A 22,968-nucleotide genomic window follows, 5' to 3' on the forward strand; every position below is an offset into this window, starting at 1 on the left:
GCTCGGGTCGATGCAGTTGTCAACGAGCTGGTCGACTCTCAACTGTGACCGTCTGAGGGTATCTTGGCAGTGTTGTGCTCGTCAGGCACGAAGGATGAACAAAATAGCCGAGAGAAGAAAGGGGATTGGAAGGCTTCTCGTCTTCCAGGCGGAGTTCTCCATCTCGTTCAGATTGTAGAACCTGTGTGCACGCTCTGCCTGCATCTGTATTCAGGGCTCTCCATATGCCATATATACGACGAGGCGAAAGCACAGAGGTGTGTCTGGGCCTGATCGTTTGCCATATTTTACTTTAATTTCTCAGTTCGACTCGTATATCCTGGGTCTTGTTAATATATCTATTAACGTCTGGTTGCCCAGTCCCTTTCCCCTTTCTCTTTTCCCTCTTCCCCTCTTCTTCTTTTTTCTTCTTACCTCTCCCTTCTTCCCATTTGCTGGGTTTTCTTCCTTTTCTGTCCTGTATCTCCTCCACACGCCTCACCAACCCGAATATCACAGGTTGGCGACACCGTCTGGTCCAGCGTGAGAACAGTTTGCTCACAACCCACAACTCAGAATCCACAACCCGGCATCTCGGCGTATTCCCGAGACAACACCGCAGCCATGGTCGGCGCAAACAATGGGGAGATCAACGACCTCCATCGTATGGCGATGGAGGATCCCGTTGCGTGGTACCGAAAGCCGAACCTGCGCACCCTGTACCTCTTGCTCTTCCCCTGTGTCATCGGTATCGAGATGACGTCCGGATTCGACTCGCAGATCATCAACGCCGTGCAGCTGGTGCCAGCATGGATCTCGTGTAAGTTCCTATTGATACTCAGAGAGGTGTAGGAGAAGGTGGGGGGATCTACAGGGACGATCACGACTGACCCAGTACCTCTAGACTTCCATGATCCCAAAGGAGGCTACCAGGGTATCATGGCGTCGTCCCTCTCTCTGGGCGCCTGTGTCGGGCTTCCGTTTATCCCCTATGTCAACGACGGCTTCGGACGTCGGTGGTGCATCATGTTTGGCTCCTTCCTGATGATCATCGGCTCGCTCATCCAGGGCTTTGCCATCAACGGCGTCATGTACATCTTGGCACGGTGCATTATCGGCTTTGGCCTGCCTTTTGCCATTGTCGCCGGCTCGTGTCTCATTGGCGAGCTGGGCTATCCCAAGGAGCGGCCTATCCTGACTGCCCTATTCAACGCCTGCTACTTCATCGGCGCTATCATTGCGGCTGGCATTACGTTCGGCACCCAGCAGATCACGTCCAACTGGTCGTGGCGCATTCCTTCGCTCCTGCAGATGGCCCCGTCGGTGCTCCAAGTCGCGTTTGTGCTGTTCCTGCCGGAGAGCCCCCGTTGGCTGATTAGCCGCGACAAGCACGAAGAGGCCTTGGCGGTGCTCGTCAAGTACCACGGTGAGGGCAACCCGAACTCGGAGTTTGTGATTGCGGAAATGGCCGAGATCAAGACCACCCTCGCCATTGAGCTCGAGCATGCGCGCATGTCGTGGATGGACATGGTGCGCACGCGTGGCGCCCTTCGCCGCGTCGTCATTGGCGGCCTTCTGGGCCTGTTCACGCAGCTTTCTGGCAATGTCGTCATCTCGTACTACCTCGGCGACGTTCTGACGATGCTTGGTTTCACCGACCCCAACTTCAAGGCAAAGTACAACCTGGGCAACCAGTGCTGGAGTCTGGTCTGCGGTGTCGGTGCCGCCCTCATCATCATGCGCTTCCGCCGCCGCACCATGTACCTGACGGGCATCCTGTCCATCTTGGCCGTGTACATTGGCTGGACCGTGTGCTCGGCGATTTTCTCCGAAGCAAAAGCCAAAGGCCAGCACACGACGTCGTCGGACATTGCAGCGAAGATGTCCCTCTTCTGGATTTACGCCTACAGTCCGGCGTACAACACGTGCTTCAACGCGCTGACGTACACATATCTGGTCGAGATCTTCCCCTATGCGCAGCGTGCCCGCGGTATTGCCATCTTCCAGTTCTTTGGCAAGGCCGCACAGTTCTTTGGCACCAACGTCAACCCAATTGGTAAGTCTCGTCACACGATCCCGACAGGATCCGATCGGTCTCTGTTTCTTGGTCGTTTTTGTTCTTGTTTATTTTTCCGTCCTCACACTAACACGTGACAGGTCTGGGCAAAATCGGCTGGAAGTACTTGCTGGTCTACTCCTGCTGGATTGTCGTCGAGGCCGGCCTCATCTACTGGCTGTGGCCCGAGACGTCTGGTCGCACTCTGGAAGAGCTTGCCTTCCTCTTCGAGGATGAACAGCAAGCCGAGCAGATTCGCAAGCAGGAGCTGGAGCAGAAGCAGCTCTCGGCTGGCCAGAACCTGGACTACTCCACGGCTCAGAGTGACGAGAAGCGCCAGGCACAGGTCGAGCATGTGTAACCAAGTGCATGGCATGGAACCTCACCTACTGGTCTCACACTAGTTGGAGATGGCTCACAAGGTTGCATTTCCTCGTATTTTCCTGTCTCTGTTTGTCCTTGTTCGCTGTTGTGCGATCCTCTCGGTGTGAGAGACAAAATTATCCTGTCGCAGTGAGAGGACTGGAGGCAGACGTTCCAAAAGCGACAGAAAGAAACGAGACCAGCAGGTCAAACTGGGAAGCTGGGAAAGTGAAGAAACCCCCCTCAAAAAATCGAAAAAGGTCACAAACACGAAAGCACTGAAAGACGAGATTCACCCTCCATCGCCTCGTCCTATACCTGTTGTCCTAATCCGTTCGCTTATTTGCATATCTCAATTATGGTCACCTCCATTGGGGGCGTCAATCTACCCTTTCCTTGATATCAACTGTTTTCCGTATTATAATACTATGTTTTCTTTCCAATCTATGGCTGCTTAAAGCAGGAGGTTATGAATACAGTCAATAAGAGGCTGTAAGTGCCGGTCGCCTCTAACCGGAAAATCGTTATGCATCTATCAGCTAGCAAGTCTCCGCTTTTTGAACACACGACACAAAGACAATGACGTCGACCAAATGGTTCATCGCAAAACCTCTCGGTTTTCCCCTTGTCATCTCGCTGTTTATGTCGAATGAAATGCAACCGTTGACAAGCATCTTTATGGACTGTAAAGTGATTGTAAAGTGAGACTCAATCCAATCAGCCCGGCATATCTGCGAATTGATCTTGAGATACCATCTAAACCAGAGTATGCACATATCCGAAACGAGTCATAGGCCTACACGCGTCGAAGCTTCTCGCACCTACTATGACGGACCCACTAAAAGTGAAGACCCCGCCGCCAAAAGTGCACTCTGTCTGCGCCCGGAGTGGCTGCTTGGCCTCCCCGCCATTGCCCTCCTTGGCCGCCCATTGGCACGCTATTTCCATCTACAGCGAGATGCGTTGAGCACCGCAAGAGCCCCATCACTCCTGCCCATTTGCTTCTTGCTTCTTTCTCCGTTCTTGCCCTTTCTACATATTCTTTGTTCCTGCTCTTTTTCTTGTATTTATTTGCCTTCTACAGTAGAATCCTATCACCTCCTACTTCTTCCCTTTGCATCCACCTCAAAACAGAATCACAGCCTCACGACACTCACAGAACGGCCTCCGTCCAGCTTCGGAAGCCCGCTCACCATCAGAGCTTCCCCATCAGCGATCTTCGAGGCGCTTCTAGTAGTGTTCGCTGTTCTTCGGCAGAGTCGCACCACTTTTGTATACATAGCAGCCCTCCCTTCTCTGCCATTAGCTTCCTCTCTTCTCTTTTTGCTTTTCCTCTTTTTCGCTCTCTTTCCACATTGCACGTCAAAACAATCCACGACTTCCAACGTCGAGTTAATCCACTCGACCCTCTCCTCTCCGACGAGGCCTTCTCCAAATAGCAAAACGAGGTCTCTACAGGGAGTTTCCTCTCAACGAACGCCCAAGAACAACAGGCCTGCGACCAATTGCGAGCCACCATTCCTTTCCTCCCCTCCTCGTTGATTTTGCCCAGTTTTGCCACAACATACTCGCGACGTCTAGTCGGTTGCTTTTCACTGGGCAAAAGCCGTGACACGTTGGCTGCCACTCAGCACCCGGTCGCATTCTCCGGTCGTATTCTTTCACTACTCCTCGTCACCGCCATTACAACCTGGCTGACGGCCGACCTTGATTTGCCTCCCTCTTTCTTTCTCTCATCATCCTCTTTTTGTCTCAACCTCCAACTTTAAACGACCTTTATACCGTTTTTAGCCACAATGGTCAAGGAAACGAAGCTCTATGACCAGCTGGCCATCAAGCCAGATGCGTCACAAGATGAGATCAAAAAGGCCTACCGGTAAGCACGCTGCACGATGAATAACACCCGATATAATAGCACACGTTTTATTTCAACAACCGGTACTAACATTCAACTAGAAAAATGGCCTTGAAATGGCATCCGGACAAGAACAAAGACAACGCCACCGCCTCGGAAAAGTTTAAAGAGTGTTCGCAAGCCTACGAGATTCTGTCCGACCCGGAGAAGCGGAAAACCTACGATACTTACGGTCTCGAATTCATCCTTCGCGGCGGCGTGCCATACGAGGGCGACGCGGACGCGGGCGGTGCCTTTGGTGGTGGCGGTATGCCCGGTGGCTTCTCCGGTATGAACTTTGGCGGCATGCCGGGCGGCGGTGGCGGCACACGCACATTCAACTTCTCCACGGGTGGCGGCCCAGGCGGGGGGTTCAAGTTTAACGCCCCCGACACCACGTTTGCCGACTTCTTGCGCACAACTGGCGCAGAGGGTCTCGAGGACCTGCTCGGCGGAGGCCTTGGCGGAGGCAGTTTCGGCGGCGGCATGCCTCGCTCATCACGGTCGGGCGGAGGGTCCTTTGGCGGTGGAGGTGGCGATCCGTTTGGTCGCAGCGCACGGCACCACACGCCCGAAGTCAGCACCGTCGAGCGGCCGCTGCCGGTGACACTCGAGGAAATGTTCAACGGCACAACCAAGCGCATGAAGATCAAGCGCAAGATGTACGACGAGAGCGGCAAGCGCACAACGACGGATACGGTCCTCGAGGTGCCTATCAAGGCCGGTCTTAAGAAGGGCAGCAAGATCCGCTTCAAGGGCGTGGGCGACCAGGAAGAGGGCGGTCAGCAAGACCTCGTTTTTATTGTGGAGGAGAAGAAGCACCCCATCTTCACACGCGACGGCGACGACATCGTGGCCCATGTTGACCTCAACCTCAAGGAGGCCCTGACGGGCTGGAAGCGCACAGTGTCGACGATTGACGGCAAACAAATCAACCTCGACAAGTCGGGCCCCACACAGCCCGGCTCAAACGACACATACCCGTCACTGGGCATGCCGATATCCAAGGAGCCAGGCCAGCGCGGCAAGTTTATCGTCAAGTATAACGTCAAGTTCCCAACGACCCTGACACCGGCCCAGAAGCAGAAATTAAGAGAGATCCTGTAAGGGGGTCTTCTCGGTTGTTTCATAAGCCACTTTTTATTTTAATTTTTTTCATCATGTCATTTGTCCTTGAGATTACCCTATCTCCTGGGAGCTATCGCCGTTGTCCTCTTAACATTTGTTCGTATATTTATTGTTTGGGAGGCGGTATTGCACATGCACGAGGGAGCCTTTTTTGGATGACGAGAAAACAGCACGATGAGTTGATTTGTGTTGGCTATGATGTTTATGATGGGCGGAGGAGCATGGATGATATGGATTTCAGTGGGGATTAGAAAGCTATGCCTTTGCCTCCTATTGCTTCACGATCTGTTTTTGTTTTGCTGACTTTTTGCATGTGTTACATCGGGAGACTGGCGTTTAGGGACGTTCTGAGAAAGAACATTTGTTTTATTCGGATCTGGGGTATGAGAAACGATAGTTTTGGAGTAATTGTTTGAGAGCCTTTTGAATGGTTTACTTGTCGCAATAAATGACACGATATTTTTATACAATATTTAGAACAATTCTGTGCTGCAGCCAATGCGAATTTATACAGTTTTATGATAGAAGTATCAGATCATCTTGCGAATAAAATAATATGTATTGAAACGTTGATTTTATGAAACGTATTATGGAATAATAAAAACGCAAAACCGGAAAATGAAAAGCTATCAATGTACCCAACCAAAACAAACACCGTAGATCAAAGGCCCAAATGAATAATAAAATAACACAGCAAAAGCAAAGTGAAGCCAAGCCCACGTAAACAGTATTCCCCGACGTCTTTAGCCAACCCACTTGCGTGCGCTCCGGAACAGGCGCACCCATGGGCCAAAGTTGCCCCATTCCTCGACCGAACCAGCCGGCAGGTAGCTGCCAACGCCGGCCACAATCGTACGCTCCGGGTGCGGCATCATGGCCAGCACACGGCCGTCCAAGCTGCGCACACCGGCCACACCACCAGGGCTGCCATTGGGGTTGTACGGATACGCCTCGGTGACGCTGAGGCGGTTGTCGACGTAGCGGATGGGCGCGAGGCCACGCTTCTCAATGGCCTCTTGGGCGTGCGGCGACGAAAACAGGGCACGGCCCTCACCGTGCGACACAACGACCGGCAGCGACGAGCCGGCCATGCCGTGCAGGAAGACGGACGGCAGCACGCCGTCGGTGCGCGACTCGTCCTCGGCGATGGTGACCATGGACACGCGGGCCTCGAACTGCTCGCTGGCGTTCTCGACAAACGTCGGCCAGTGGTCCGTTCCCGGGATCAGCTCCTGCAGACGCGACAGCATCTGGCAGCCGTTGCAGACACCCAGCGTAAAGGTGTCGGGCCGCTGGAAGAAGGCCTCGAACTCGCGGCGCGCGTTCTCCTTGTGCATCAACACCGACGCGGCCCAGCCCATGCCCGCTGCGGGGACGTCACCGTACGAGAAGCCACCGCAGGCGGCCAGGCCCACAAAGTCGGCCAGCGAGCGGCCCTCGAGGATGTCGGTCATGTGCACGTCGACGGCGTCGAAGCCGGCGGCGCGGAACGCAAAGGCCATCTCGGCGTAGCCGTTGACGCCCTGCTCGCGGAGGATGGCGACGCGCGGCGTCTTGCCCAGCAGGCGCGAGATGGGCGCCGTCAGGGGCGACAGCGTGTCGGCCGGCTTGTAGGTCAGGCGGTACGAGATGCCCGGGTCGGCGTCGTCGGAAAGCGTGGCGAACTCGGCGTCGGCGCACGCCTGGTTGTCGCGCAGGCGCTGCATGGCGTGGGACGTCTTGGACCACCACTGCTGCAGCTCGCTGCGGTCCAGCTGGACCAGCGTGTCGTTGCCGTAGCGAACCGTCAGCGACTGGCGGGAGCGTGTCTTGACGACGCCAAACTTGCGGATCAGGCCGGCGGGCGGCCCGCAGGTCGAGAAGCCGGACTTGAACAACATCTCGTCGCCCTTGCGGATCTGGAAGACAGCGCCCAGCTCCTCGTTGAACAGCGCCGGGACAACGTCCTCGAGCTTGCCCGAGCGGGCAATGTCGTCGAGCATCACGTCGACGCCGCAGCGGCCTGCAAACATCATCTCCACCAGCGTCGTCAGCAGACCACCGTCGGACCGGTCGTGGTATGCCAGCACAACGCCGCTCTCGTGCAGCTGGCGCAGGGCGTCAAAGTAGTCGGCAATGATGTTGTCGTTCTTCGTGAGATCGTCGCGCAGATCGGGCGCCTCGTGGCCGACGCGGCCCAGCGACTGCGCCAGAGCCGAGCCACCGAGCGCCTGGTGGCCGCGAGCCAGGTCGACGTACATGAGCACAGTGTCGCCGACCTCCTCCGGGCGGCGCAGCTGCGGCGTCCAGGTCTTGGTGATGTCGCTGACCACAGAGAAGGCGGAGATGACGACGGATACAGGCGCCGTGACCGTCTTGACCTCGTCGTTGCCGTCGGTCCACGACGTCTTCATGGACGTCGAGTCCTTGCCGACGGGGATCTCGAGGCCCAGGCGCGGGCACAGCTCCTCGCCGATGGCGTGAACGGCCTCGTACAGGGCCGCGCCCTCGCCAGGGTGGTTGACGGCCGCCATCCAGTTGGCCGAGAGCTTCACGCGCCGGAGGCCGTCGCGCAGGTCGGCAGCGCCCAAGTTCATCAGACTCTCCACGACGGCCATCCGGGCCGACGCGGCGGGCGAGATGAGCGCCAGCGTCGGCTTCTCGCCCATGGCCATGGCCTCGCCCGAGCGGACGCGGCCGTCGACGTTGAAGCCACCAGCAGTCACAGCAACGTCCGACACGGGCGTCTGCCATGGGCCGACCATCTGGTCGCGAGCCACCAAGCCGCCGACAGAGCGGTCGCCGATCGTAATCAGGAACGACTTGGAGCCCACGGACGGCACCAGCAGCACTCGGCGTATCGTCTCGGCGAGCAGCGCGCGGTCGTCCATGCTCTTGCCGTAGCCCTCCCGGATGGTCGCGAGAGGGTCGAAGACGGCGAGCGTCGGCTTGCGAGAGGCCACGACGCGCTCCAGACGGCGGTTCTTGGGGAAGAGGGTGGTCATGGGCAGGTCGATGGGGTTGGGGGCCGTGGTGTCGTCGCGGTCCGTGACGATCAGCTTGCTCTGGCCGTTGGCGTCCCTGGCGACAACGGTGCCGACGTCGGAGAAGCCGCAGCGCTCGCGGCTGCAGATGCTCATGAAGCGGTTGTAGCCCTCGGGGTTGACCAGCAGCACGTAGCGCTCCTGGGCCTCGTTGCACCAAATCTGCAGCGGGCTCATGCTGTTGTCGGCGCTCTCGACCTGGCGCAGCTCAAACTTGCCGCCGAAGCCGGCGTCGTTGACCAGCTCGGGCAGGGCGTTGGACAGACCGCCGGCGCCGACGTCGTGGATCATGGCAATGGGATTCTCGTCGCCAAGCGCCACGCACGTGTTGATGACCATCTGCGCGCGGCGCTCAATCTCAGGGTTGCCGCGCTGCACGCTGTCAAAGTCGAGCGCCGCCGACGCCGCGCTGCCTGCATTGGCATTGCTCGACGCGGCGCCGCCGCCCAGGCCGATCAGCATGGCAGGGCCGCCCAGCACGATAACGTGCGCGCCATTCTGCACGTCGCGCGGGTTCTTGAGCGCGTGGCCGGGGCGCACGGTTCCCAGGCCACCGGCAATCAGGATGGGCTTGTGGAAGCCGCGGTACGCGTTCTTGACCGTCTCCTCGCCGTCGTTGGACAGCAGCGTGCGGAACACACCAGCCAGACACGGGCGGCCGAATTCGTTGTTGTAGCGAGCCGAGCCAATGGGCGCGTCCAGCATAATGTCGAGACTGCTGGTGTAGTGGCCCGGCTTGCCAATGTCGACGTCCCAGGGGGTGGGCAGCTCCGGGATGGACAGGTCCGAGACCCAGAAGCCGCACAGGCCGGCCTTGGGCGTGGAGCCGCGGCCCACGGCACCCTCATCACGGATCTCGCCGCCGGCACCGGTGGCCGCGCCCTGGAAGGCCGAAATGGCCGTCGGGTGGTTGTGGGTCTCGACCTTGGCCAGGAAGCACGACGGCTGCTCCTCCTTGGTCAGGCGCCAGACGCGCGTCGAGTAGTCGGGGGCCCAGAACTGGGCGGGCTCGGCGTGGAAGACGGCGGCGTTGTCGCTGTAGGCGGAGACGGTGAACTGGCTGTTGCGCTCGTGGGTGTTGCGGATCATCTGGAAGAGCGACTTGGGCTTCTCGACGCCGTCAATGGTCCAGCGGGCGTTGAACTGCTTGTGGCGGCAGTGCTCGGAGTTGACCTGGGCGAAGCTGAAGAGCTCGACGTCGTTGGGGCTGCGGCCGAGCGCCTTGAACTCAGCCACGAGGTACGCCATCTCGTCCTCGTCCAGCGCGAGGCCCTTGGCCTCGTTGTACGCCCGCAGCACATCCACGGGATCCGTGCCGGGCTGGCCGAAGATATCAATCGTCTCCAGGGGGCGGCGGGCCTCCTGAGCAAACATGCGGGCTAGGTCCGGCTCGCTGCCGGCTGTCAGGGCCTCGGTCATGCGGTCGTGGATCAAGTCGCGGAAGGGCAGGTCGTCCGCCGAGCCCGCGTACGCCTCGACAAACTCAATGGTCACGGCGCGGCTGCGCTCCATGCGCTCGACCTGGGCACCCATGCCGCACACAGCCGCAATACTCGTCGCCTTGGAGCTCCAGGGCGAGATGTTGCGGGGGGCAATGGCATAGGTCTGGCGCAGACCGGGTGCGGCCGCCTCGGTGGCCGCACCGACCGAGCCCGGGGTCTTGGGCAGCGGCAGCAGCTGTTCCAGACGGTCAATCACGTCGTTGGGGGCGGTGCCCGGCTTGAGGTTGACGTGGTACGCCCAGTGGCCGCTGATGGACGCGATCTGAAGCGAACCCGCGGCGTTGATGCGTTCCGTCAGCTTCTTCGCCTCCGAGGGCGTGTAGCACGACTCTCCCGTCAGGGAGAAGAACACGGAGGCCATGGCGAGCGGCGGAAAGCGTCCGGGAGGGCGGGTGTGATCGTGGGTAGGACGTGGTGGTGCGGTGTTCACAGGGGTCAATGTGGCATTGTTGATTTGTTGTGTTTTTCGTCGAAACACTTTTTTTCCTCTTTCCTAGTCTCGGGGCGAGAGACCGAAAGGAAGGAAAGAGGACTAGCCAGAGCAGACGAAAACGGCAAGGGCGTGTAAGTGACTCGCTCCTGCCCCGCCGTAAATTTTTCTTCTCTGTATCACCCCGCTAGTCTCCGATATCGATATGCAGGAAAGCGAGAACATCACCGACACGGGTGTAGTGATAGCATGTAAGTTCAAATGGCATGGTAATTCGTTTATTTTATTATTATTCTCTCATTTCTAGACCCTTCATGCTCCCTCCCCCCAGTTTGGTTCATTATCAAATGGATGTGCTCGCTTTGTGTCTCTTGACGTCTAGTAATGTCGCGACCTTTGATAGTCGGTTATGCATTTATCCAGGTGCACTAACTTCTCCAGCACTAGTACCAACTTGGTGTCTGTCAGTGGAGTCTTAAAGCTCATAGCCGTTGTCGACATCAACACGCTCGGCCAATCTTCACTACGCTTTTGTTCCTTATCCACAGCCTTTTACTCAACTTTTCTTGTTGGCTGTTGTATACGTGCGGAAGACAGAATGATCTTGCGGTAGCACTTTATCCCGCTCGAGACGAGCCCCTATTATTGACTCGCCGTTGTTTCCTCGTTTCCCTCCATTCGTTTTTCTTTCACGCTCTCATTTCCTTCGCAATGTCCTTTCCGGACAGGCCTGTTGCCCAGCTTCTTGGCTCAAATGGTAAGTTTCCATGCTTTCGGGTGCACTGTTCATCGCCATCTGCTAACAAACAGGTCCTGTCCATGCTGTGACCTACTCGGCCGGCAGCGGCACGTACATTCTGACCGGTTCGTCTGATCGGTCGATTCGGCTCTACAACCCGCTGCCGACGACAGGCACGGCTGGCACACCATCGCTGGCCAAGACCAAAGACCATGGCTTCGTGACGAGTTCGTCAGCTGGCGCAACGCCTCGTGCCACCCCCATCCCCGAAGGCCGCCTTATTCAGACCTATGCCGAGCACGGCTACGAAGTGCTGTCGCTGGCCTGCGCTGCCGACAATGCGCGGTTCGTCTCGTCCGGTGGTGACCGGACGGTGTTTCTGTGGGATGTCACGACAGCCCAGACGCTGCGGCGGTTTGGCGGCGGAACGGGCGGCGGGCGCGTCAACTGCGTGTGCTTTGCGGGCGAGGGCGACAGTCTGGTCGTGAGCGGCGGCTTCGATACTGTGGTGCGCGTGTGGGACACACGCAGCGGCGGCAGCGGGCCCAATGTCAAGCCGATCCAGGCGTTATCGGAAGCGCGTGACGCGATCTCGGCGCTGGTTGTGCGTGGCGCCCAGATTGTGGCGGCCAGCGTCGACGGTCGCGTGCGGACGTACGATGTGCGGACGGGGCGGCAGACGACCGACGTGATCAGCGGCAGTGCGGGAGTCACGAGCCTGAGCCTGACGCGCGACGGGCGGTCGTTGCTGGTGGGCGCACTGGACAGCCGGCTGCGGCTGCTGGACCGCGAGAACGGCACCTGCTTGCGGACGTATTCATCCGGCAGCGAGGACAAGGAGTCGGCGACGGCGAAAGACGCTGGCCTTGTCTGGCGCAACGAGGAGTTGCGGGTGCAGTCGTTGATTGGCGGGCGCGAGCGATTTGTGGTGGCCGGCGACGAGATGGGCCGCCCTCCAGGTGAAGCGGCTGCCCTCACGCCGTCTAAGAATACGACGCCGGACGGTCGCGTGTGGGCATGGGATCTCCTGACGGGCCGCGTGGCCGCGACGGTGACGGTGCCGTGGGGCCCACCGGGCGCCGCGACCAGTGGCCGGTCCATTGGTCGTGACGGTCGCGAGAAGGAGCGGCGCAACGTGACGAGCTGTCTGGCATGGCAAGACGGCGGATGGGGCGACCAGTTCTGCGTGGGCGGCACATCGGGCGTCGTAACGGTGTTTGGACCGTGGTGAGGCAGGCTCTCTGTCCTTTGCACGCTATGCCAGGTGATGTCTTTTCATGTCGTATTTGTTTAGTGTAGTCTATAGATATCTGTCTCTTGCGTGTCCTTGGGATATATGTTGCAAAGTTGAAGAGGTATTTTGTACAGCAAGAGAAAATTTACACAGAAAATAAACACGGCGGTCAACAAAATGACAAAAGAGTCATAGAAGAACAAAAGAAGACGGAGAAAAAAAGACAAAAAAACAAAAAAACAAAAAACAAAGAAACAAAAGCAAACACAGAAAGCAACCCATTCGCCTTTTGTTGTACTCGTTGTGCACAATGCATTATGTTGCCGATTAACCTGAAAGACAGAAAGAGGAAATGTAATACAGCACGTCATAATGGCCCGTGGCGGTCTTAGCCCATACCCACATACTTGAACCAGTTGGGCCGGCAGTCTTCGCGATTGAGCCAGGCCTCGCCGTCGGTCAGGCGGCCGGTGACGCAGCCCTTGCACTTGGGCGAGTTGGGGCAGTTGAAGAAGGGGATGTGCTGGTAGCCAATGTCGCGGAACCAGTGGATGCGGCTCTTGTCCTCAAACAGGCCGAGGGCAATGCTGTGGACGGGGGCGTCGCCCCAGCGCTCGTAGAAGAAGCCGCCGGCGCGGTCGAGGTGGTTGAAGTAGTCCTCGTAGGCCTTGCTGCGCCAGAGGCTCAGGTCGGCAATCTCAAAGTTGGTCCAGAAGTGGCACGTCGAGTAGCCGTTGGCCTTGTTGTAATGGTCCGGGCGGCGCACGCGGTCGGTCAGCCAGTCCATGGCGTTGTTGGGATGGACATGCTCCGGGTGCTCGGCCAGGAACTTGATGGTCTCGGGCCAGAGGGTGGGGATGGACTGCGGCGCGTCGTACAGCGTAATGGTGAAGCCGTAGGTCTTGTTGTTGTCCTGCATGTAGCGGAAGACGTCGTAGTCGACGTCGCAGAAGAAGTGGACCTTGGGCTCGACGCGCCAGTAGAACTGCATGTGCTCGAGGGCCGGGTGGCGATAGAACATGCCGCTGTTCCAGCGGCACATCTGGTGGTACGACAGCTTGTCGGCGTACTGGATGTCGTTCTCCTTGAGGATCTTGACCGACTCCTGGAACAGGTCCTCGTTGATCCAGCCGGGCTTGGCCCAGTGCTCGTCGGGGATCACCTCGTAGTGGCACTCGGCCTTGGTGGCCGCGCTGGTGCGCCGCTTGAACTCGTCCGTGAAGGGCACGTCGTTGAAGAACGTCCAGGGGTAGTTGAACTTGTGGTTCCACGTCCGCTCGAGGTCGCCCATGGCCTGCAGCATGCCGTTGAGCTCTTCGTTGCGCACGAGCGCCAGCAGCGTCGCGTTGATGCGCTCGGTGCCCTCGGGGCCCGGCAGGTAGCCCTTGGACGTGCGTCGTAATATGCCCTCGGGTTCATGTGTGGCTGCAAGGAAGAAGAGTGTTAGACAAAACGGAAAGGTGGTGCACGTATACGAGTAGGGTCCGGAGGAAGACAACGTACGATCTAAATTTGGGTCGCGCTCGTTGGAGTCGAGCTTGAAGACAGACGGCTTGCTGGGCGACGAGCCCGCAAAGTGCATAACAAGCAGGCAAATGCCAAACACAACGGCTACAATGAGCGCGCGTACCGGCCGTGCGATTGTCATCGTGGCGGTTGTGTGGGTGAGGAAGAAGGAAGAGAGTTCCAATGGGCGGTCGAGTTCGGTCGAGTCGAGTCAAACCCTCAGCCGGTCATCAAGGGGAGATGCCGGCCGGGACGAGCAAATCAAAACGTTGCTGGCGTATGGGATGATGCCAATGGTGGACGCCGTCTCCAATGTCGTCGTCTCGTCTATGTCGACCGTCCTCGCTTGTCTCTTCGACTCGTCACGTTATATTGTCGCTGTGATCTTCGACGTCGATGAGGACACCACTACCGTCGTGGGCGCGAACAATGGCACCGCAAGAACAGAAGGGGGTAGGTCTTCGTGGAAGAGCGTACAGCAAACGTCTGCTTTATTGTCGGTGCGGCCGATATCGTCGATGCAATGTGTCGTCGTTTTGGTGATGATCTCTTCGTTGTTTGCTGTCTATTTACATGGCAATCTCGGCAGCGCGCAATGCTTTGTTCCGTTCTATCCGTCAATTCGCCGAGTCGTATTGTCGTACGAACAGACAGACCGTCGCGAGTAATGTTGGTTGCGAGAATATGGACAGACAGAGTCGTCTTCCGTCAAACGTAGCTGTTTGCCTTTTTCGATTGCCTCGTGCTTATGCGCCGTTGTGGTAAGCTGGCCTTAGTTGCACTGGAAAACTATGCTAACGTGCGAAATTGCTGGGCCTTAGGGCCCCTGTTGCGCCTATTCCACGCCCTAGACCGTCCTGCAGCGGCGTTGCTGACTGAAATAGGGGTGGATTGATGTCATTTAAACGCGTGGCAACCGTTGTGGCTGGTGCAAATACAGTGCCGATATGGGTTTTGTACGCAGATCATGCACTGTATATTTATACGCGACGCGTAAAGCTGTTTTAGCGATTTCCACGTGCGAGGAAGGTGCAATGGAGAGCGAGTCAAGATAATTTTATATTGGAAAGAACGGGGGGAAATTGGAAAACAAAAGGTAAACAAACACTAGAGGCTCCAGTATAAAAATCTTCCTTTCCCAAGGACTGCGCCTCTCGCCGGCCGCCATGGCCTTCCTCGCGACACTGTCGGCGCAGACTGAGGAGCTGGTCGCAGCGGTGACGGAAGCGACGGCAACAACTGACTCGTCGACATTTGCAGCGCTGTGTGATGCAACACTGCGTGCATTGCGAAATCACAACAATCTTCGGACAAACCAGTTTGAGGTCGAGAGCCAGTTGGACGGTCTGGCCGAGCGGTTCGCCGTGGCCGGCCGCGATGCGCTGGCTGGTGCTCTGCGGGAACGGCGGACTGCACTCACCAAACACGATCCCGCCGGGCAGCCATTGACGACAAAATGGACACCCGAAGTTTTGCACTTTTTATTGGAGCTGTCGGATCGGCCGGCAACCCGACCGGGCCTACTAGACGACCTGGATGCATTGATAGCGTCGCGGCATATGCCGGAACCGCCGCCGTTACGATGGGAGGACATCATGCGGGAGGACGGCTGGGCAAGCGAAGCAGACGTTGAGGAGGATGACTACGACGACGACGACGACTATGTTGACCGTTACGGCTACGACGACGATGAATCCGGCTACGACGACGACACCACCATGTCCAGCATCGAGGCCGACGACCACGGCCAAGCACGGACGTATCGTGACCTCATTGCAACAGACGGGCATACACGGGACGAACTGGCAACATTACTGACGTCCATCCGCGAGAGTCAATCTTGGCGAACAGCGCGTCCACCAGATGCTGCATCCGGCGAGGACGCGCCAAATAACAGAGTCCTCGTGTCGGAGCTGCAGATTGTGCGGGACACTCTCTTCATGCTGCAGGGGCTGGACACTACTTTGTTTGGCCGTGACTGCGTGCTTGTCGACAAATTCCGTCTCTCGGATGTGTCTGTGTCCATGCACACGTCGCTACTGGATTCTGTCGCGGACTGCGGCCGACGTCTTCTGCCACTACGGAAGCGTGCAGGGCTCGAGCACTCACAAGGCCGGCAACGGAACGACGCCGCGCCTTCCATCCCTTTGCTCCAAGTGTTCCAGGAAGCCATCCAACGGCGGCTCCACGCATTCGACAAGGAGGTGACCTCGGTTCAGGCTCGGTTTGTGACCATGCCGTCCGACGGCTGTATGGTTAGTCTCGTGGGCGTGCTCAACGAGCTGCAGCCATCGCTCCAAAACCTGTTTGCATTGTCGGGCGTGGTGGAGAAACTCGACGCCGCAGAGCGCGGCAACGCCTATGCGTTCCGCTACCTTGAACTCCTGTTTGACGCCACGGCCATTGCACAGTACGAGGGCAGTGCTAATTTATACGAATTTCTGGGCACAATCTTCTTCGACTGCTTCCAAGTGTACCTACGGCCGATCCGGTCATGGATGGAGGAGGGCGTCCTGGACCGGCTCGATAAGGCGTTTTTCGTGTCCGGCGGCGGGCCGATAGACGCTTCCGTGCCACTGCACCAGATCTGGAACGGCCAGTACAAGCTGCTCCGTACGACGAGCGGCGTACTGCATGCGCCGCGGTTCTTGCAGCCAGCAGCTTCCAAGATTTTCACCACGGGCAAAAGTATCGTCGTGCTGCGGCACTTGGGCAAAGACCCGGGGCGGGCCCGTGCTAGTATCGACAATCGCCACATCACAGACACCGAACCGCGGCTGGATTTCGGTACTGTATGTCCACCAGACGCGGCCATGGCGCCCTTTGCGCAGCTGTTTGGAGACGCATTTGACCACTGGATCCAGAGCAAGCACCACGCGGCCTCGGCCACCCTACAAGCGACGCTCGTGGGCGCATGTGGCCTGGGCGCTGCATTGGAGTCGTTACACCGCGTGTTCCTCATGGCCGACGGTGCGGCAGCTGACGCGTTTGCGTCGCGTGTCTTCCACAGCCTCGACACGCGCAACCCACGCTGGCTTGATCGGTACACAATGACAGAGATGATACGCGAGGCGTATGGTGAAAGCGGTGCGCTCTCTGTGGCCCTCGAAAAACAAGGACTGCACCCCGACAGCGACGACCCATTGGTGGCGCGGCGCTCCGTACGTGACGGCCTGGCTCGCATCCGGCCGACCTACCGATTGGCGTGGCCAGTACAGATTGTGATCCCAGCTGCGAGCCTTGCCGGCTACCAGTCGGTGTTTACCTTATTGCTGCAGATCCGGCGCGCCAGCGCCCTGCTGAGCCGGCACCGGTTGCTGGACGACGGTCAGGGTGAGCAGGGCGACGAGGACGATAATAGCAACGGCAACGGAGGTGGCGGCCGTGGCCATGCCCTTCCGTCCGGCGACCGTGCACTCTACTTTTCCTTACGCGCGCGGCTGTTGTGGTTCTGTAATACGTTGCAGTCGTACCTGACGACGCTTGTTATTGCACCGCGTGTTGAGCGGCTGCGACAGCATCTTCTTGGCCAGAACGGCGCGACCACGCTGGATGTGGACGACATGATTGCGGTGCATGCGCAATTTGTGCGGTCACTGGTGGATGAGGCGCTGCTGGGCGGTAAGCTGGAACCACTGCATGCAGGCATGCTGGATCTGCTGGACCTGGCGCTGCGGCTTGAGGATGCGCACCGAGCGAATGGAGCACGAGTGGCACGGGCGCTGCGGGAGACGTGGCGCCTGTCTGTGCTGTCGGCGTCGGTGTCGGCGACGCCCACATCACGTCAGTATCAGACACCGACGAAGCGGGGCCGTTGGACAGGCCCATCGCCTAGAACTGGAGCCGACTCGGTCCGCCGAACGCTGTTCTTGGCGTCGCCGCGGAGGCCGAGAGGCCGAGACGTTCTGGGTGACGATAACGTCGACGGTGATGTCGATGACGACGACGACGATTATGATTACGACGGCTATGACGACGAGGCTGAGGGGCAGAACAACGATAATGACGAAAACGACGACAGCTACGAGACCAAAAACGCTACAAAGACCAACACGCAAGAAATGGACTACAGCAGCTCCCTTAGGGCCATTCGCTCTGACCTTGACAACACGTTGCGGTTTGTGACCAGCGGGCTACGCGGTGTGGCGCGGGCCAGCCGTGACGCAACAGCGGCGGCCAAGTGGGACATGCTGGCGGAAATGCTTGGCGACGACGGCAGCGGTCGATCCGAGCGCAGCCGGTGGTGAGAATCACGCCAGGTGACGTCCTCTGACGTTTTATGATACGGGAAAGGTGGCTCTGGTGTTGATTGTATGATGTCAAGGCGACAGCTCAGGTTCGGAAAAAGGTACTACGGAGGAAGATGTACAAGAAAATGTCGTCTAGCGCTGTCCTTTTTGGTGTTTTGATTCTTGTGGGTGCTCTTCATATGCATCGTTCTGGGAATGACACTGTTTTCCATCGCGAGGGGTGTGTAGCCTATGATGCACCGTTTATTGTGAGACATTGCACCGTTCACATGCATGCAAAAAGGGTTGTACAACGAGGCACTGTGAGCAACTGTTCGAGCGTCCCAGATCAAGAGGTGGAACGATGGCGTCACGTGTGGCGACAGAAAGCTGGAGCCAGGAGGGAAGTGACGACAATGGGGAAAGAGCCAGCAGCTGCAACAGACAGAGGCAGGACGACCTCCAACAAGGCTGGTGTCTCCTTCCACTCGTTTCGCTGCATATTCAGGTATGTAATATCGGCGCAGTCTTATCTCCATGTGCACTGCTGGCCATGATCGTCAATGAACATGAAAGCTATATGGTGCTGTTCTTTTCATCAGAATCTTTGAACAGATTCCCTCCATTACGAACGCCCGTCGCTTCCAGCAGCTATCTACCAGCTACGCAACAAACACTCTTTAAGAAGTGATCGGTATAAAATTGACGTCGTTTGTCTGATCTAGACGTATGTCGTTGCACGAGTGGCCCCACTCTACCTTCTCGCCAGTCTCACGTTTCTTGACCTCATTTTCGGATGCTGGCGAGCCGGCTTTCGTCCATTTCCTATTATGGCGATGAAGTGACCCAAAATGGAATACATATGCAGGTATGTGTGGCATGGAACCAAGACGGCCATGACCGACCCAGAATGAACCCTGTTTGTTCTTTGGTTTAGGTTTTTGTCCTACCTGGACACTTCTTTGACGGCGGCGCCATGCCTCCGTCCTCCGGGGTTTTATGCAGCCCCTCAGCCCCTCCACCTACTTTTGATGTTCTGGGCCTGATCGGCGAGGTAACTACGGGCAATCTCGTGCGTGTCCGTGTGTACCTGTATGTGTACCCTGTACCGTTGCAGCGCTGGCAGTGCCGCCAACTGCGACTGTACTCGGTATTATGGTTATTACTGTCGGGGTACAAAATGTACTGGAAGCCATGCAGATGCCAACATTTCCAACTTTTAGAGCATCCAGTCTGTGCTCTCTGGCAGGTTTAACTAACGTTGCACGAGTTGCATCGACGAGTTGCATCAATTGATAATGTAGCGGAGCCAGGTAGCGTAGCAAGACTGAAGAAATCATTTTTGAAAGCAATCGAAAATAGAGGCGAACAAATGGCATTGACGCGATGAGGCAGTCGTGACAAATCGCTCCTTCCCTCCATTGAGCCGTGGTATCTTGAGGAGATGCCTTCCCCATGCCCTCCCCATTACTTCTAATGTTCGCCTGAACTTACCACGTCTTTCGTCTTTCATCGGAGCGTTTGGGCGTGCTATTTGCCATGTTGACGTCGGTAGTGCGCTAGTGCCTTGGTAGAAGTGGGTCCGGCCAATGACATCATACCGCGCCGCCACCCGCAGCCGCCCGTTCGCGCCGCCCGTTCGCCGCCAAGTACAATACACGACACGAGGAAAGAGCGGCCAAGTCACAAATCAGTCTTTGGAAGTGAGGAACTCTCGCGCATTAGTTGTAGGTCTTTTCCTGCTACTCAGGTATTTTCACTTGGAGATCAAGGGCATTTTACTGGCTTCACGGCACGTCCAGCGTTTCCTACTATATTCGCGAAGGCGGATGGCAACTTCTTATATATTGATAACCATTCGAGACATGGCAAGAAAAGATCTTCTCGTTCTTCTCCTAACTTTCCGTACTCGAGTCTCCGTCTGTATGGTCTTAGCCAATCACGCCATGCCACTTTTGTCGGAATATCCTAGTGTAGCGCACCGAGAAAAGGACATGGAGGTATGGACGCGCTCAGCGTACTGGACAGGCAGACAGGAAGGCCAACTTCCTGAGCAGGGGGGCCGAGCAGGCATGAACAAAGAAACGGGTGGGACGATCTGCAGGGTCTTTCTACATTCAACGGTAGCACGCATGCAAGAAGAGAGCCCCCGAAAGTGTCATGGAAAGGTTGGTGTGGAGGGTGGCAGGGCAGGACGGCGTTTTTGCCATGCCGAATTGACTGCTTTATCCCCCAAGCTAAGGCATAACCAGTGCCGACCCATTACGTCTGTGGCCAGGCCCATGCTTGTTTTAGTTCTTTTTGCGCCTGGTCTGGTCTGGATTTCTACCTTTTACTTGAAAGTTTCCGTTTTACTTTTTAGATCTGCCTCTGTATGTCTTCACCCATCTCCGTCTCCCCGGTTTTTGGATGGTCGACATTACAATCTCTGGGCAGAGAACCAAGTGCAGCTTGGGCATGTATAACATATGAGGGGCTTCATGCAACGACTTGCGGCAAGCAATAGTGGATGGTCTCGAATGAATGTACTTTTCTACAGTGTTTTGTTTTTCGAACACACCTCAGCATGCCCCAACTCTTGTCGTTCAGCTTGTCAGCGACGAAAGTGCACTTCCATATGCTCCACAATTCCATGACAATGCCATCATCAGACAGGCAGGGAAGGAGGTCGACAAATACGACAGCATACAGCAGGAGAGACTAATGGATACGGAATATGCAAGGCGGAAAGATAGAAAACTCGCAGAGAGAAACGTACAAGAACAGAAAGGCTCCCCTGTCTGCTCCCACCCATGGCATTACATCACTTCCGGTAACTGTCGATCTGCACCTAGCCAGGCAGTTCCTGCAAACGGTACCTGCAATGTAGTGGCTTTGTAATTACGGCGGATTTGCAGGTGCAGGTGCGTTATTTTGTATTTTGTATTTTGTATTTTATTTATATGTATATGTATACTTTTTCACAAGCACCATCGGTCCTTCCCTGGCGTCAACAGGTGAACCATGCAAAAGTAAAGGACAAAATTGCCCAAACTTGGTCTTGAGTAGCAGAGTAATACTTGTAGCTCTCCGGACATTCGTTCTCCTTTCTACGCCTAGTCTCTGGCCACATTGCGTAGAGGCCAAACAAAGTTCTCTGCCACTTAGCCTCGGTACCCATCCACTCTGATATCATAGCATGGAATTGGCCACGGTGCTTTCTTGCTTGTTCGCCTCTGATGCCATACAGTCTCTGCCGTCATTTTTTGTTGTCTTAGTTTCTCTGTCTCTATCTATGTGCTACTGTTTGTTGATGTTATAAACCCAAATCTCGTCCCAACTTCTCCCTTTCATGCTTTACTTTACCTTCAACCCTTCCAATGATCAACTACCGTCATTATCCAAGGATATTCCTGCACACTTTAGCTCCTCGCTTACTGCAACCTCGACTTGACTCCTGGCCTGCATGTAAACTTCCCTGATTTGGAGCCTTGTTTCTTATGCATTTCCTTTGAGTGCTTCACCTGCCTACCGATTTCTTACTTTTCTTTTCTTCCTTTTTTATTCGTCTTGTTCCTAGCTCCTGCACAGCAAACAGGGACAGCTCCAAAACCCACACACCATCCCCATTTTATTTCCCCGTCGCCTTTCTTGCTGGTTTATCTCACCCCTGTCGCCTAGACCAGCAACGTCAACGCAAACACTGGAGGACCCTTCTATTTTATTTTCTTTATTTCCTTGTTTGGAACACCAACTTCCGTACGCTCGCATAGCCCAGGCAAAAGACAAAAAAGCCTCGTGCCACTGCCATCTCTCCCGCTTCGCCTAGCCGCAAGCTTCTTTTATACGGTTGACTATAATATAACGTTCGTGTATAAGACCGGCCCGGCCGCCCGTTTGTTTCTCCCCATTCACATACTTCACTTACACCAAGATTCTTTTCATATTTACACTCTTATATTTCCATTTCCCTTTGGTCTAATCCCTGTCGTCCCCCCATTCTCTGTTATTGGTGGCCTTCTTTATCGAACCCCAGCCTAGCTCTACAACAACCAAATCTATCACCACATACACATCCACATACACATCCAACATGGACTCGCACGGATCCATTGCCGCCATCGACATGGCTGCTAACCAACCCAGCCGTCGCCAAGTTGATGTCGACGTCCACCCCACCGACATCAACACCGCCGAGTCTAACATCCGCGATCCGCAGCAGGACCAGCGTCAGCACATTGCCGGCGGTCAGCCGCTGCCGCCCGATTCAGTACAAATGGCTCCCGCCGACGAGGGTGCCGGTGCATCAACCACCCGTAGTGCTCGTACCTCAAGTCTGTCCAATCTGTCCGACTATGCACGCTTCATGCTGCTGCACACCAAGCAGCAGATGGATGCCACCCCTGGCTCGCCGCCTCCGGCACATCTACATGTTGCTGGTCCTGCCGGTGATGGTCCTCGGTACCGGAGCGGCAGCTTGACCATGTCCGAACGCAGCCAGGGCCACGACCGCGCCAGCAGTACTCACAACACCAGCAGCTACAGCCGCGGTGCCAGCCAGAGCACAAGTCCTGGCCGCAGCCAGCACCACCACAACAACAGCCCGCACCACCATGCCCACCGGACAGCGTTGGCCAACAGCACGGCTTTGCCCAACGGTGTATAGTCGGCCTGGATGGGCGCTTGTATGGGCACAATCCGTCCGCTGGCTTTCCTCTGGCTGGCGCGTCTTGTTTTTATTAGCGTTTGATAATGGCGCTCGTTAGGGAGGCATATACTTTTTCTCGTTGTCAAATACGACACATCGACAAAGCACATGGTATCGGATCTGTTTAATGCATTTTTGGTTAAAGGCATAGGAGTTCTAGGCACGTACACAAGGGAATATCACATGTTGCATCTTTGA

At 56.5% G+C, this 22,968-nt stretch overlaps 7 protein-coding genes across 7 annotated transcripts; 5 read left to right on the plus strand and 2 right to left on the minus strand.

Moving 5' to 3' along the window:
- Positions 1–603: 603 nt before the first annotated feature.
- SPBR_06979 (MFS sugar transporter) lies at positions 604–2,396 on the plus strand (the record flags this gene model as incomplete). Its single annotated transcript, XM_040765234.1, has 3 exons — positions 604–799; positions 884–2,035; positions 2,137–2,396. 3 exons carry the CDS (start codon positions 604–606, stop codon positions 2,394–2,396), a joined length of 1,608 nt encoding a protein of 535 aa, XP_040616405.1.
- A 1,798-nt stretch (positions 2,397–4,194) lies between these two features.
- Positions 4,195–5,399, plus strand: SPBR_07404 (uncharacterized protein; the record flags this gene model as incomplete). The annotated part of the gene is made up of 2 exons (XM_040765658.1): positions 4,195–4,274; positions 4,355–5,399. 2 exons carry the CDS (start codon positions 4,195–4,197, stop codon positions 5,397–5,399), a joined length of 1,125 nt encoding a protein of 374 aa, XP_040616406.1.
- Positions 5,400–6,163: 764 nt separating this feature from the next.
- Positions 6,164–10,306, minus strand: SPBR_06395 (phosphoribosylformylglycinamidine synthase; the record flags this gene model as incomplete). Its single annotated transcript, XM_040764652.1, has 1 exon — positions 6,164–10,306. The coding sequence occupies one exon, from the start codon at positions 10,304–10,306 to the stop codon at positions 6,164–6,166; it is 4,143 nt and encodes a 1,380-aa protein (XP_040616407.1).
- Positions 10,307–11,086: 780 nt separating this feature from the next.
- On the plus strand, positions 11,087–12,345 carry SPBR_07361 (mitogen-activated protein kinase organizer 1; the record flags this gene model as incomplete). The annotated part of the gene is made up of 2 exons (XM_040765615.1): positions 11,087–11,132; positions 11,186–12,345. The coding sequence occupies 2 exons, from the start codon at positions 11,087–11,089 to the stop codon at positions 12,343–12,345; spliced, it is 1,206 nt and encodes a 401-aa protein (XP_040616408.1).
- A 391-nt stretch (positions 12,346–12,736) lies between these two features.
- SPBR_07360 (mannosyltransferase) lies at positions 12,737–13,996 on the minus strand (the record flags this gene model as incomplete). Its single annotated transcript, XM_040765614.1, has 2 exons — positions 12,737–13,773; positions 13,852–13,996. 2 exons carry the CDS (start codon positions 13,994–13,996, stop codon positions 12,737–12,739), a joined length of 1,182 nt encoding a protein of 393 aa, XP_040616409.1.
- Positions 13,997–15,020: 1,024 nt separating this feature from the next.
- Positions 15,021–18,101, plus strand: SPBR_06526 (gamma-tubulin complex component; the record flags this gene model as incomplete). The annotated part of the gene is made up of 1 exon (XM_040764782.1): positions 15,021–18,101. The coding sequence occupies one exon, from the start codon at positions 15,021–15,023 to the stop codon at positions 18,099–18,101; it is 3,081 nt and encodes a 1,026-aa protein (XP_040616410.1).
- A 4,054-nt stretch (positions 18,102–22,155) lies between these two features.
- SPBR_07899 (uncharacterized protein) lies at positions 22,156–22,728 on the plus strand (the record flags this gene model as incomplete). The annotated part of the gene is made up of 1 exon (XM_040766153.1): positions 22,156–22,728. One exon carries the CDS (start codon positions 22,156–22,158, stop codon positions 22,726–22,728), a length of 573 nt encoding a protein of 190 aa, XP_040616411.1.
- Positions 22,729–22,968: the final 240 nt, after the last annotated feature.

This window comes from Sporothrix brasiliensis (genome assembly GCF_000820605.1).
Source record: "Sporothrix brasiliensis 5110 chromosome Unknown Cont20, whole genome shotgun sequence".
Taxonomy (NCBI): domain Eukaryota; kingdom Fungi; phylum Ascomycota; class Sordariomycetes; order Ophiostomatales; family Ophiostomataceae; genus Sporothrix; species Sporothrix brasiliensis.